The sequence below is a fragment of the Nannospalax galili genome, unplaced genomic scaffold, assembly GCF_000622305.1.
Source record: "Nannospalax galili isolate Female #2095 unplaced genomic scaffold, S.galili_v1.0 scaffold1024, whole genome shotgun sequence".
NCBI lineage: Eukaryota > Metazoa > Chordata > Mammalia > Rodentia > Spalacidae > Nannospalax > Nannospalax galili.
Genome location: NW_008351455.1, coordinates 121,249 through 136,189, shown reverse-complemented (window position 1 = coordinate 136,189; position 14,941 = coordinate 121,249). Strand labels below are relative to the sequence as shown.

At 39.6% G+C, this 14,941-nt stretch overlaps 1 protein-coding gene across 1 annotated transcript in view; it reads left to right on the top strand.

Annotated features, from left to right (window-relative positions):
- Positions 1 to 12,909, top strand: part of Gtf3c3 (general transcription factor IIIC subunit 3) — a 43,686-nt gene extending 30,777 nt beyond the window's left edge. The window contains exons 14-18 of the mRNA XM_008848284.3: positions 2,030 to 2,267; positions 3,071 to 3,261; positions 5,133 to 5,257; positions 7,284 to 7,436; positions 11,337 to 12,909. Coding sequence (XP_008846506.1) covers positions 2,030 to 2,267; positions 3,071 to 3,261; positions 5,133 to 5,257; positions 7,284 to 7,436; positions 11,337 to 11,459 — 830 coding nt within the window. The 3' untranslated portion in view covers positions 11,460 to 12,909. The remainder of the gene's footprint in view (positions 1 to 2,029; positions 2,268 to 3,070; positions 3,262 to 5,132; positions 5,258 to 7,283; positions 7,437 to 11,336) is intronic.
- The last annotated feature ends 2,032 nt before the right edge of the window (positions 12,910 to 14,941 follow it).

The window sequence follows — 14,941 nt, the reverse complement described above, 5'->3', positions numbered from 1 at the left end:
TTACTCAATTACATATATTTTATTCTGTTAAATTCATTTTTGACAAATGTAGTAATCATAGAAAATAAATTGTAGTAGTCGTTGAAAAGAAATTGCTGTGACCCAGTCTAAGTCATAGGACTTTAAAAGGCATCTAGTTTTAGCTTGAAAAGCATTAAGTAGGTTTGGGTTATTACTCAGAGAAAGAACATTGGAAATAAGACTCTAAACTGGACAAGTCAATCTGGCAGAAAATTACTTCATTGTTAGTTAATTCAACAAACCTTTATTAAATTGTATGATAGACATTGGAGTCCCAGGAAGAGCTGAGTTGGGAGCACTCAGTGTTTATAATGAAGCTATAAAAGCTTCAGAGCCCTGCTCTCTCTACCCTGGTTCATTGATTCTGGGTTTATTCCACCAGCTTCTTTGTGGTATGTATTTTGGACTATGTTTCTTTAAATTATTTTTCTCTATGTAAAGCCTACCTGTTCTTCTTTGTTTCAAGTCTATTGGATTTTCTTTCATTGATAAGGCTTTATTGATTTGTAAATTTCATTATAGTGGTGATCACATTACATTGACTGCATGAGCTAAGCTATGTTAATGCAATTTTGTGGTGATGGGGATTGAATCCAAGGCCTTCCAGGGCCTTGTACATGCTAGTCAGGTGTTCTACCCTGGGTTATATTTCTGTCCCACATGTGACTTGTGCTCTGACATTTTCACATAGAAATTTTCTTATGTTGCTTTATTCTCTTCATAGCTGCATTTGAAGAATGCATAATCCACTGACTAGAAATTTAATAAGTCATTTCTCATTTCTTTATTATTGGTATATAAATAATGTAGCAAGCATCTTCATGTACATAGATTTATCTATGCTTTGGTTCTTTAAGGTAGAGTGCCAGAAGAATAGTTACTGAATCAAAGATAAAATGTTTTGCTTTATTATAATTATGGTTATTATTTTATTGCAGCATTGGGGATTGAACTGAGGGCCTCACACATATTAGGCAAGCACTCTGCCACTGAGCTACATCTCCAATTCAAATCTTTTTCTCCTCTTTTTTCCCTTTTTCTTTTCTTTCTTTCCTCTTCCTTTGTTCCTTCCCTTCCTCTCTTCCTTCTTTCCCTTTTTTCTCCCCTCCCCTCCTCCTGCTTACCCCTCCTCTAAGTTGCCCTGGCTTGCCTTGAACTTGCTTTGTAGTCCAGGCTGGTCTTAAACTCTTGGCAATCCTGATTCAGCCTCCTGAGTGCTGGGATTTATAAGTGTATACCACCATGTCTGTCTTGCTATTTTTCAGTGTTATAAAAGGGAGACTTCTTGCAGAGAACGGGAGATTGTTAAAGGAAAAGAGATTTTTAAGACCGAGAAAAGACAATTGAGATTAGAAAAAGATAAAGAAAACCTAATCTCAAAAGTATAAAATTGAAGTCACTTGCCAAACAAACATTGGAAGGCCATGTACATGCAGAAATCTCTGTGATGTTGTGGGGAGGACACTTTTTCTACCTTGGAGCCACGTGCAGCAGAGACAACACTGAGAAATGCAAATGGGTTAGTTTGTAGGGAAGAGTCAGAGGGAGAATTAACTGTGATTCCTGATTGTTAAGCAGTCAGTGCAGAAGGGTGCAGTAGTGGAGTGTGCACAAGCCACGACTCAATTCTTTTTTTTAATATTTATTTTTATTTAATGCGTATGGATGTATTGCTTGCATGTAGGTAGGTGCACCCGTGTCATGCGATGCCCACGGAAGTCAGGAGAGGACATTGAATCTCCAGGAACTGGAGTTACAGACAGTTGTTAGCTGCCATGTGGGTGCTGGGAATCAAACCCGGGTCCTCTGCAAGAGCAGTCGGTGCTCTTAACCACTGAGCCATCTCTCCAGCCCCCGCCATGACTCAGTTCTTTGTCAGGAGAGTTGTTGACAGGAATTCAGTACGAAGGCTATTAAGTTTATCTTCAGTCACTATGAATTTCCTTTCTAATGTTGCAGTATCTGGAATTAATAGTGTCCTGATTGGTTTTCATTTGTCTCATTTTAGCAATATTTGCTGTACTCACAAGTGTACTGCCAAAAGAGGACTGGTGGAACCTTCTCTTGAAGGCCATATACACCTTGAGTGACCTGTCCCGATTTCAAGAGGCTGAATTACTTGTAGATTCTTCATTGGAGTATTATTCATTTTATGATGACAGACAAAAACGCAAAGAACTAGAATACTTTGGCCTATCTGCTGCAATTCTGGACAAAAATTTCAGAAAGGCATATGACTACATCAGGTGACTTTCTGATCATATTTTAATTAGATTCTTTGATAGCTTTTGTATGCACTTACTTAGGCTCTCATCCTCAAGAATCAGTACACTTATTTATTTTTATTTTTTTGGTATTTTTGAGACAGGGTCTCCCTGTAGCCCCCACTGGCCTGAAGCTTGCTATGTAGACCAGGGTAGCCTTGAACTTACAGAGATCCGCCTGCCTCTGCCTCTGCCTCCCAAGTGCTGGGATTAAAGGCCTGCACCACCACACCTGGCTCACTGTTATTTTTAGTGGTCCTACTACTTGCTCAGTTCACTGCTGATTCTCAGAGGTGTTAAGGGATGGACTCTAGAGCTTGACTTTTCAGGTTCAGTTCCCCACCCTGACCCTTCCTCGTTATGTGACTTTAGGCTAGTTACTTAACCTCTTCCTTCAGTATCCCATTTATAAAGGACATCATATTGTCATTAGGGTTTAATGAGCCTTTTAACAGTGCTTGGCACACTGTTACTCGTTGCTTATTCTGCAGGTGTAGTAGACTGGGAGGCAGGTGAAACAAGCCATCTGATGCTGTTTTGGTTTAAAAGGATTTTTTTTTATTTTAAACTCAGGAACAAGATATAGAAATACTAACCAACATTTTCTGGGAAAAAAGCTTTCATATTTAAGAGGTTGTTCTTGAAAAGATCAAAGCAGTGTCTTTTCCTTGTTGGGGGATGGTTGCTTTCAGTGTTAGAAGGGTAGCACTAAAAGGTGTCATTATTAGAAATGAGGAAGTTATTGCTTGCATTATTTCCCTCTCACCCACTTTCTCCAATTTTAGGGTAATGGTAATGGAAAATGTCAATAAGCCCCAGCTGTGGAATATTTTCAATCAAGTTACCATGCACTCCCAAGAAGTTCGGCATCATCGCTTCTGTCTCCGTCTGATGCTGAAAAACCCAGATAATCATGCTTTATGTGTTTTAAATGGGCACAATGCATTTGTATCTGGTAGCTTCAAGCATGCGCTTGGTAAGTGTGCTGGCATGCCTGTTGGGTGGTTAGTGGTCCAGGACTTGGCTCCTGCTCTGAAGCAGAACTGCCTGGGGTTCAATAGCATCTTTCCCATTGCATGTTACTCTGTCTTTCTCTGCTCAGTTTATTTCAAACAGAGCTAATGTGAACCTGTTGTAGATTGTTTTGAATATTGAATGAGTTAATATAAAGTAATATTTAAAGCAATGCTATATATAAGAGGCTCTAAGTATTAATAATAATGGTAGGAATACTGTTAGCATTTACTGTTTGGGTTTTCTTTGTTTTGCTTTTTTGTCTTTTTTTGAGACACTGTCTCCCTGTAGCCCCAGCTGTCCTGGAAAGCACTACGCAGACCAGACTGGCCTCAAATTTAGAAAGATCCCCCTGCCTCTGCCTCCCAAGTGCTGGAATTAAAGGCGTGTGCTATCACGCCTGGCTTACTGTTTGGTTTTAAAGGGAAGTAGGTCTTAGGGTCAGCAGTTCTCCCTGCTCAGGCTAGGGTTTTTTATAAAATAATTTAAGATTTGCTGACTGTGAGGGAAGTCAGACCAAGATTTACCTACATGATACTTATAAAATCTAATTAAAAGAAAATATATCAATCATTTATAACAACAAATTTCCAGACTAAGGAATCAAAAGCAAACAAGAAGGAAAATACCTAACAAAATTTTTTAAATTAGGTAACATCTGCACACTAGAAAGCTAGGTTCTCTGTTGGATAAACTGATTGGGCTGTTTAAGACTCCCATGTTTCTGCATATGTAGCCCATAATTTTGCTTAGTCAGTAACCTCAGACATCAGATGTTAAGTTTACCTGTGCAGGCTTTTTTGGAAGTGTTAGTTTAATAGTTAGAAAATATGAAATTAACCCCCCCACCCCCCATTGAGTACTTTCATAAAAAATAACAGAAGACTGTCCAGATGGTAAGCTACTGCTGTCTTCTGGTAAAGAAACCCGGTGGTGTCACAGAACCTGGATAGAAACTGAAGAAATGCATGTTTTTAATATATATGTATATATGACTAATTACAGATTGTTCCTTTATATAAATTTTACTTAAACTCTCCTTCATTTGATTGGTGTTTGGTTTGAGATAATTAGTGCATGTGTGTGTGTATGTGATAGAATTCAAATTTTTACATATTTAGATTTTCTCATGAAATAGTTGCTAAATTTGAGAAAATACCCATAATTTGAAAAACAAAGCAGTGTTCCCTTTTCTCATCTGCTTGATTCATCACATTTGAATTTGTAAAACAGACCAATTAACTTTTTAGAAGATTTTATAAAATTGTGGGTACATGTTGTGTGTCCTGTGATGTGCCTGTGCATGCGGGTGCCTGCAGAGGCCAGAGGTGTCAGATCCCCTGGAGCTGAAGTTATAGGCAGTTGTGAGCCTCTTCTTCATGGGCGCTGGGAACCAAACTTGGGTCCTCTGAAAGTGCATGGCTCAGCCATGTTCTTAACTGCTGACCCATTTCTCTAAGCCCAGGCCAATTTTACAAAAAATTTCATCAAAGGGCACCTACATATACATGAACACATATGTATACCACACACAAACACAAATTCTCCCTTCACTTCTAAAATAGATTATGATCATATTGAAGTATTCTATATAGAAATGTCTTTGCCTAAAAGTTACTTTTGCTATTTATGATGAAGACACATGTATGAAGACACTTCAAATTGTATATTGTATAATGCTGCATAGTTAAAAATTAATGTGTATCTGATATTTAAGATAATATAGTCTCTGTATATCGGTAGTAGTATTTGGCTTTAAAACATATTTGAATAAGTGATGAAGAAATAAGGAACTCTGTTCTTACCCACTGTCCAACCCTGTTCATTTTCCAGGACAGTATGTGCAAGCCTTTCGTGCCTGTCCCAACGAACCTCTCTATAACCTCTGTATAGGCCTGACCTTTATTCACATGGCATCTCAGAAGTATGTATTAAAGAGACATGCTCTTACTGTGCAGGTAATTCATTTGCATTCTACTTGCCTTTTTTTTTTCTTTGAAAATGAATATATGTAATACCTTTTTACGAGCTCTATTTCAAAAGTAATGCCTGCTTGGTAAACATGTTGCAAATACTCAGCACTTACTTGTAACTGTGTTGAGCATTCATGGGACTCAGCATAATATTATATTTAAAATTAAGACTTACTTACAGCAGTATAGTAAGGGTACTCAGCCAGATCATAGGATAAAGACATGGAGAATCTACCAGATTTTACATGTAGGTTCCTTTAAACTCTCGAGCCCTGAGGGCTCTAGCTACCTTAGGCCATAAAGATTAAAGTGTGTGTGTGTGTGTGTGTGTGTGTGTGTGTGTGTGTGTGTGTGTGTATGTGTGGTATGTATGCATGCATGTTCACATGTGTGGGTACATGTGTATATGAGTACTTGTGTAGAGCCCAGACTTTATAGGTGTTTTCCTGAATCAGTCTCCAGTCTCCATCTTAATATATTGAGGCAGGGTTTCTTACTTGAACCCAGAGTTTTCTAATTCAGCCAATCTAGCCAGCCAACTTGCTTTAAGAATTCTGCCTCTACTTCCTGCACACTGGGATTACTGATGGGCAGCTGTGACCACCCAGCATTTATGTAGGTGCTGGGAATCCAACCTCTGGTTGTCATGCTTGTGTGGTAAGCACTTTACCCACCCAGCCACCTCCCTAGTGTCTAAATAAACTTTTTTTAATGTATTTAATGTGTATATATAATGTATGATGAGTATTATTAACAAATTATTCTTTAAAAAATTTCAGGGGGTGCTAGGCATTGTGAGATTGAGGCCAGCCTGGTGTACATAGTACATTCTAAGTCAGCCAGGGAGACCTTGTCTCAAAACAAAACACAAAAACAAAAACAAAACGAGGGGGAGGGGTAATCCAGGTTGTTTTCTGTTGCTGTGATAAAATACCCTGACAAAAGCAATTTAGGGGAGAAAGGGTTTATTCAGCTTATAATTCCAGGTTAAAGTCCTATCATAGCAGGTAAGTTACAGCAGCAAGAGCTTGAGAGAGCTGGTCATATCACATTATCAGTTGGAAGAAAAGAGCAGTGCATGCATGCATGCTTGCACCGAGCTCACTTTCTCCACTCCTGCACACTTCAAGATCCTCTGCTTAGGGAATGGTGCCACCCACAGTGGTCTTCCCACCTCACTATCATCAAGATCATCCCCGACTAGCATGCCATAGGCGAGGCTAATCTAGACAGTCCCTCATTGAGATGTTCTTCTCAGATGACTCTAGATTATGTCAAGTTGACAGTTAAAACTAACCATTACAGGGGATAGCCCAGAAATATAGTTCAGTGGTAGAATATTTGTGTAACATATACAATGTCCTGTGTTCAATGTTCAGCACCAAAAATAAGGAAAAAGTTAAATTTCCTCTTAGTTCTTACAGTTGAAATTTATGTTCCTAAATAATTTAAAATTTATTTTTATTTTATGTTTATGAATGTTTAGTCTGCACATGTGTAAATGCACCATGTTGTGTAATGCCTGTGGAAGCCACAAGATGGCATCGGATCACCTGGAACTGGAGTTAGAGACAGTTGTTAGTCACCATGTGGGTGCTGGGAACCAAACCCAGATCCTCTGCCAAAGCAGCCAGTGTTTTTAACCACTGAGCCATCTCCTAGCCCCTAAAATTATGTTTTTAAAATAGCTTATTTACTCTAATATGAATATAAGGTCAGCCAGAATTGTAATCCCAGTATTCAGAAGGTAATAGGAGAATCTCAAGTTCAAGGCTTATCTGGGCTGCATAGTGGACTCTAAAACAAACAAAAAACAAACAAAAAATGATATAAACTCAAAGAGATCAGAGAACTTGTTGATAATGTTCACTACTACATCTTCAACACTTTTATGATTTATTTGTTTGATGTTTTCAGAGTATGACATAACATAGACCACCTTCTTCTTCAGTATGTTGCACAGACTGGCTCAGCAATTTTTGAAAATACTGAATTATCCTCTTTCCCATAGGGCTTTTCCTTCCTTAATCGATACCTCAGCATACGTGGACCTTGCCAGGAATCATTCTACAATTTGGGACGTGGCCTTCATCAATTGGGGCTGACTCATCTTGCAATCCATTATTACCAGAAGGCTCTGGCGCTCCCTCCACTTGTGGTAGAGGTATAACTTGCTCTGGAAACCAAGGAGTCTCTATCTGTTGATAAGTGCATTCATCTATGTATTGTGGTTCACACAGTGAGATAAATCATAGTTCATAAAGTAAATTTTAGTTTTTGAACAAGGCATAGTGATAAATGCCAATAATCTCAGCACTTGGAAAACCAAGGCAGATCTCAAGTTCAAGGCCAGTTTGGGCTGTATAGTAAGACCCTGTCTCCACAAAGGGAAAAAGAAATATTCTTCTCTGGTGCAATATTTATATAATTAGGCTCAGCAACAGGAAAGTCTTTGACATCCTATTATGACCTGATCAACACCATGTGAACATGTACAAGTGCATTAGAACACAGAAGTTATGTCTTCATAATTGGACTTAATGTCCATTGATAACTTTTCCATGTCCATCCCTCCCTCTCATTCTCCCCAACCTTTGGCAACCTGTGTTCTTTTATGGGATCAGTTCTTTAGATTCCACATTTTGGATTACAGTGATATATGGTGTTTGTCTTTTTGTTAAAGACTTCTAGTTCCATCTATGTTTCAAATGGCAGGATTATGTTGGTTTTCATTTTCTTTATTCATCAGTTGATGGACACCTAACATTATTCCTTGGCTGTAGCTGAATAGTGAACATGGGACTGCAGGTGTGTGTTTAACGTACTAACTTAACTTCCTTTGGACACATACCTAGTAGTGGTTGTGTTGATCCTTTTTTAATTTTTTATTTTATATGATTAGTGTTTTACCTGTATGTATGTAAGTGCACCACATATGCGCCTGGTGCCCAAGGAGGCCAGAAGAGGGCATTAGATCCCCTGAAACTGTAGTTACAGATGTTGTAAGCTGCCATGTGGGTTCTGGGAACCAAACTTGGGTCCATTGCAAGAGCAGCAAGTGCTCTTTTATTTTTTTATTTAAAATCCATTTTTATTTCATGTATATAAGTGTTTTGCCTACATGTAGATGCACCCATGAGTGCAATGACCATAGAGGCCAGAAGAAGGTGTTGAATCTCCTGGAACTGGAGTTACTATGTGGATGCTGGGAACTGAACCCAGGTCCTTGCAGCCAATACTCTTAACCACTGAGCCATCGCTCCAGCTTCCTGTGTATGTTCTTAGGTGAATTTCCAGTAAGCAGCATATAGATGGGGTTTACTATAATTCATTCAGTCACTTCGTGTTTTTTAATTGGTTTCATTCATTTATTTTTTTCCCATTTACATGTGGTAGGCTATGCTTATTTAGAGTCATAGGCAGATGACAGACTTTGTGGCACAAGAACACAAACAATTTCTCTTGTACTTCATTCTAGGCTTAGGGTTGAGACTCAGACTGGCAGGATACTACTTCAGACCCATTCAGAAGTTTACAAGTTCCTCACTGAGGACAGATGTGTGAGATTGGCTAGATGTGTGAGATTAACTAATCAGCAGGTCACTGATGTTGCTCCTGGGCATGGTCTTGATCATCAGAAACTATTTTGGATACTTGGTTACCCAGCATCAAGAAATGGCCCACAGTGTTGTCAGCTGACAGTGTTGTGGTTTGGCATCATTATCATTCTGGGGGTATTGTTGGGTTCCTTTTCACAGTTAAAGAATTAAAGGGCAGGAAAGATCTCAGAACAAAGAGCAACAAACTTTTTACTAAAAGAATCAGTTTTAGAGATTCTCCTGTCTCCATCTCCCATTTCCCATAGTGGGCCGGGAATTACTCATTGGGCAATTAGCTAGGTCCTGAGAATCTGAACTCAGGTTATCAGGCTTGCATAGCAAATGCCTTTTCCCTCTGTGCTGTCTCCTCAACTCTACAAAAAAACTTTTGATAAGTTAATTATGAAATAATAGTAACCCAGCATTGATTGTCAAGGTAAATGAAAACTACTACTGCTGCTGCTACATAGAACTGTCCATTTTTGTCCATTCTCCTTTTCTCCATTCTCCTTTTCATATTGCTGATCTTTTAGCATACTAATTTTAATTGTTTTCGTTTTAGTCTTCATACTTTATGTTTTACTAAGCACCATGTGTATAGTATTAGAGCATCGTAAGTTTGATAGTTACCTTTGCCAGTGAGTTTTATAATCCCTCCCCCTTTATTTGTATCTTTTGAAGAATTCGCTAGCCTTTTTAAAAATTTTGTGTGCAGAGGAGTAGAGGCTGTGGGCATGTGAGTGTAGTTGCCTGTGGAGGCCAAAAGTGTTGGATCTCCTGGAGCTGGGGTTAAAAGAGGTTGTAAACTGTCCAATGTAGATGCTGGGAGTCAAATCCGGTCCTCTGCAAGAGCACTATGTGATCTTAACCAGAACCATCTCTCCAGCCCACCTTAGTGTTTTTTATAGGACAAGACTAGTGGGAAAAAAAATGTAGCTTTTGTTTGGTAATGTTTTTAATCTCCATTTTTGAAGGATTGCTTTAAGCACATGTTCTTGCTTGGCAGTTTTCTTCCCTCCAGTACTATCAATATCAAGCTATACTCCCTCCCTCCTGGTCTGTAAAGAAGTCAAATTGGAGAACCTCCATGTGTTGTTTCCTTTTCTCTTGCTCCTTTGAGACTTTCTAACCTTTGAGAACCCATTATATCAGGTAACCATGGTTTAGTTGAATCTGGCTGGTAGTCTTTGACCATCCTTGTACCTGGATAGTTGTATTGTCTTCTAGGTTGGGAAGTTTTCTCATTATTTCTACACTTTTAGCATTTGTGTATTTGCGTGTGTATGTATGTGAATTTGCCACAGCATGTGCATGGAGGTCAGGACAACTTCAGGTCAGTTCTCTCCTTTCACCACGTTGGTCTCAAGGATGAGTCAAGGCAGTCTTGGTGCAAAGTGCCTTAAGCGGCTGAACCATCCATCCCATCAGCCTCATTAATGCTTTCTATCATGGTTTCTTTTCATTTTGTATTACTTTTTCAGCTGTAGGATTTTATTTTTAAAATTACCTCCATCACTGTTAAGTGATGAAGTGCGGAATTGTTTCTGTGGGTTTTCTTGAAGTTTATTGAATTTCCTTAAATTCTCTGAATCATATGGATTGCTTTTTGGCCAATTTCTGGCACTTCCTTGAGTATTCTTTTGTGTGTGTACACAGTGTATGGGTACATATGCAGGACATCAGGTGTCTTCCTCAATCACCCTCCACCTTACTTTTTGAGGCAGGTTCTCAAAGTAACCTGCACTTTATGATTTGACTATGCTGGCTGGCCACCAAGCCCCAGGGATCACCCTGACTCCCTAGTGCTAGAATTATAGGTGTGTATCATAATACCTGGGTTATGTTTTTTTGAGACAAAGTCATACTGTGTAGTCCTGGAACTCACTGTGCAGACCAGATTGGCCTTGAACTCACAGAGCTCCACCTACCTCTAGAGTGCTGGGATTAAAAGAATGTGCCACCATGGCCAAATGCCTGGCTTTTTAAGTGGGTGTTGGGAATCAAAGTCAGGTCCTAATGCTTGCATAGCAAGCACTTTATTGACTGAGCTGTCCCTCCAGTCTCCCTTTTAAAAACTAATCCCTTAGGATGGGTGTGGTGGCATACACCTTTAGTTCCAGCACCCTGGAGGCAGAGGCAGGAGGATCTCTGAGATGGAGGCCTGTCTTGTTGTAGTAAGTTCCAGGCCTGCTGGGAAACCCTGTCTCAAAGCAAACAAAAACCTAATTCTTTGATTCATCTGAAGTCAATTCTGCTGTGGTTGGTTGGTGAAACTTTTCTGTAACATACTGATTAGACATTTGAGGAAACTTTTTTATGATTAATTGAATCAGCATAGGTCCAAAATACAATTGTTTTAGTATTATGTGAAATTTAATCACTTTGGAGAATTACAACTGCTTGTCATCAAATTGACTTGGTTGACAGTTGGAAATATAAAAGCATTCCTTTTTTTTTCCTTTTAGGGCATAGAAGTTGACCAGCTAGACCTACGAAGAGATATTGCCTACAACATGTGTCTCATTTATCAGAGTAGCGGGAATACTGCAATGGCGCAAAAGCTTTTGTACACCTACTGTGTTATATGAAACTCCTCAGCTGAGAAAGGTGCCTAGACAGCTCGTGGTGGACCGGTATCTTCTGCTGAGAGTTTATTATTATTAATACATGAGTCCTTTGGTAGTGTATCATTGCCAGCCCAGCTCCCCTTACAATGGCAGCTTTGAAGTTGGGGATGTGGTCAGTGGTACAGTGCTTCCTTAGCATGCACAACCTTCAATTCAATACATAGCACTGCAGAAAGCCAGAACTACTGTTTGTATCTTTTGGTGTATGTGCAAAATGACTATTCCTATGAGAATTGACATACATTCTGTCATTTTCCTTTAGTGTTCTATAGTAAAATTATTCCAATGCCAAAGTGGACAATATCCGCTTCTGAGTCAGCATGGAATGGAACATATTTTTCCATTTAATACTATATATTAAGTACCCATGTACGAGGTATTTTGGATAGGTGCTGGGACTATTGTATGATGGATATGCTTGCCCTTGTGACATTTAAAGAGTACATTACTGACTGCTGAGATAATCACTACTGAGTACAGGTCTTTATGTATTTATTTCTTGTGCTGTGAATTGAACCTAGGGCCTTATACCATACTGGGCATATGCTTTGCCAGTGAGCTACAGCCCCAGCCTTACAGTTCTTTAAATACAAAGCATGAGCATGTATTTCTTTGAAAGTGTTTGTTACACTTCTGTATACAGCCTCAGTGTTGTCCATTCATTTCTTAGAGCTCTGTTACTACTACATGAGGCAATTTTTCAAATATAGAGCTTAGGAGGGTACTTATTAAAGGATAGACAAATTTGGGCTTTTATGTTAAGACAATTGCTTAAAATTAGTACCAAATAAAATTATTTAAAATGATTATTTGGTGGGAAAACAAATAGTTGATGTAATATTTCATTTTTCATTTATAAGTGTCATACAGATGGTAAGACTGGGAACTGGGCATAATTTACAGCAAAAAGACTGCATTAAAATGTGCAGCTTCCCAACATAAGACAGAAAATATGATGTGGTTTCCATTTTAAGGTCACTAACAATGTATGAAAGATTGGGAAGTTAGATATGGAATAAAGTGTTGGTAATAAAAGTTTTAAAAGTAAGATACTTCATTGTATATAAAAAAATCACAATTGGGGACTCTGACATCCCTATTTCAGCAGTGGACAGATCATCTAAACAAAACTAACAGACATTTTCTAGCAGTACCATTGGTTCAATGGTTTGTTTTTTTTTTTTTTTTTTTTTTTTAAAGTGGAAAACAAATGACATAACCAGTCCAATTGTAGGAAGGAAACAAGTGTGAGACTTAGTACCATAAAATACAGTGGAGACATTTCATGACTTCTTACCACTGTTTATACTGCATTTATAACTTTCTAGTTGAGAAGCAGAATTTGAAATAAGTAAATGTATCTTGTATTCTGAATATTACTATACATAATAAAATTTATTTTTATAGCTGAGAGGTTTTATCTTTTTGATTCCTGTGGCCCCAGCTGGCCTGGTTACTCAGATATCCATCTGCCTCTGCCTCTGCCTCTGCCTCTGCTGGGATTTAAGGCATGTGCCACCATGCCTGGCAAGTTCATATTTTTTAAAATTTTATTTCATGCCACTGACAGACGATAAAGCTCTGATTGAGTAGTACAATTTATGATTTAGACTCCTGCCTATGGATCTGAACATTCTGTATGTAGTTTCTCTTATAAACTAAGCGCTGTACAATTTCATTTATGTATATAATTCATTCTAGTCCATCCCCCCACCCCTTTTTCATCCCTATCAACCTATCCTGCTCCCTCTCTACCAGTCTCTTTCCAAAGTCATGAGTTTTGGGGTGGTTTTGTAACCAATTTAGTTTAACCAGGGCTGTTTGTGCGACCATTGGATTGAACTATTCACTGGTGCCTGGTAGCATCACTGGTGAGTATATAACTGAAGGCAGTGAGTCTTCCCTTTCCTTGAATCTATCAGTAGCAAATAGTTCAGCTCTGAGCCCTTCCTTCATCCAATGCCTGCCTGGTGAGTGGCCCATTTTTGTGTAAACCCAGTGTAGGTATACATAGCTGCTGTGATTTGGTGATTGCCGTGGTGGTGTCTTGCCCAGAAGATAGCACATTTCACGGCTCTTGTCCCTAGCTTCTCACCACTTTTTTTTTGAGACAGGGTCTCTCACTGAACCTGAAGCTCACTGGTTCAGCTAGACTGGCCAGGAAGCCCCTGGGATCCACCTTTCTCCTGCCCCCTCCCCCATGCTAGTGTTACAGATGTGCACTGCTGTTTGATTTTTATGTGGGTGCTGGGGCTCTGAACTTGGATCTTGAGGCTTGCATAACAAGCAGTTTACCCACTGAACCATTTCTTAGCTTCCCTTTTCTAATCTGGTTCTTATAGCCTGTATCCCTAATAATAATGATTCTCATTTATCAAAACCGCCATCATTAGCACTTCTGCCTCATTAACATATTTGGATGGCAACTAGCTCATACCACCTCTTCTGGAAATGGTCCCCAATAAAGGTCAAGTCCTCATAACCATTGGTGAACCTGACTCAAGCTGAGCTAGTCACATTCTCATATTGAAGGATGGCCTAAGAGATGAAGTTAAATGTCTTTGGCACTAAGTTACACTAATAGTGGCCTTGAAAGCACTGCTCCCTGCCTTCCCAAGGGAATCTTTTGTTTTTCTGTTGCTGGGGATGCAGCCAAGGGCCTCACACATGCTGAGCAAGGGCTCTGCTAACCTACTCCCAGTCCTCACATGCATTCATTTGATTCCTCAAAACTCCATTTTCTTCCAATGTAAGAAACTTGGCTGGGTTCTGCAGGAGTATCCTGGAAGGTATACAGGCACCTGTTAATGGAGACTTGGCAGAAGACCATCCCGCCCCATGGCGAAGCTGGATCAAGAGTGATGGACACTGTGAGATCTTTGAATCCTGTTCTTGCTCACTTACTTGCTGGAGTGTCCTTGACAAGACCTTGACCTTGGCTCAGAAGTAGACATGTACTACCACCCCCTCCAAGGCTCAGGGACTATTGTGGAAGAGGTTGGCAGAAAGAATGTAAGCTGGAGGAAGGGGTGGAGTGTTAACTGGAAATGTCTTCTGACCACTGTGTTGGCAAGCTATTGTCATACCTCCTTTCCACACTCATCAAGGGGTGGGGGGGTAGTCAGTTACCCCTCCCACCCAATCAGTCGACCTTAGCTGCGTGGGGGGGTATATATATATATATATATGCTGAGAAAACGAAGAGGCACCTCACCATTTCATGTGGCTGTTGGAAGGTCTCAGGATCTGTATTTGAGTGTGGAATTTACAATGCAGCCATAAATATGCGGCACCACTCTTCTGTAAATAAATTCCTACCCTATACACTGTTAAAATAATAATAGGCCGGGCGTAGTGGTGCATGCCTGTAGTCCCAGCACTTGGGAGGCAGAGGCAGGTGGATCTCTGTGAGTTCAAGGCCAGCCTGGTCTACATAGTTCCAG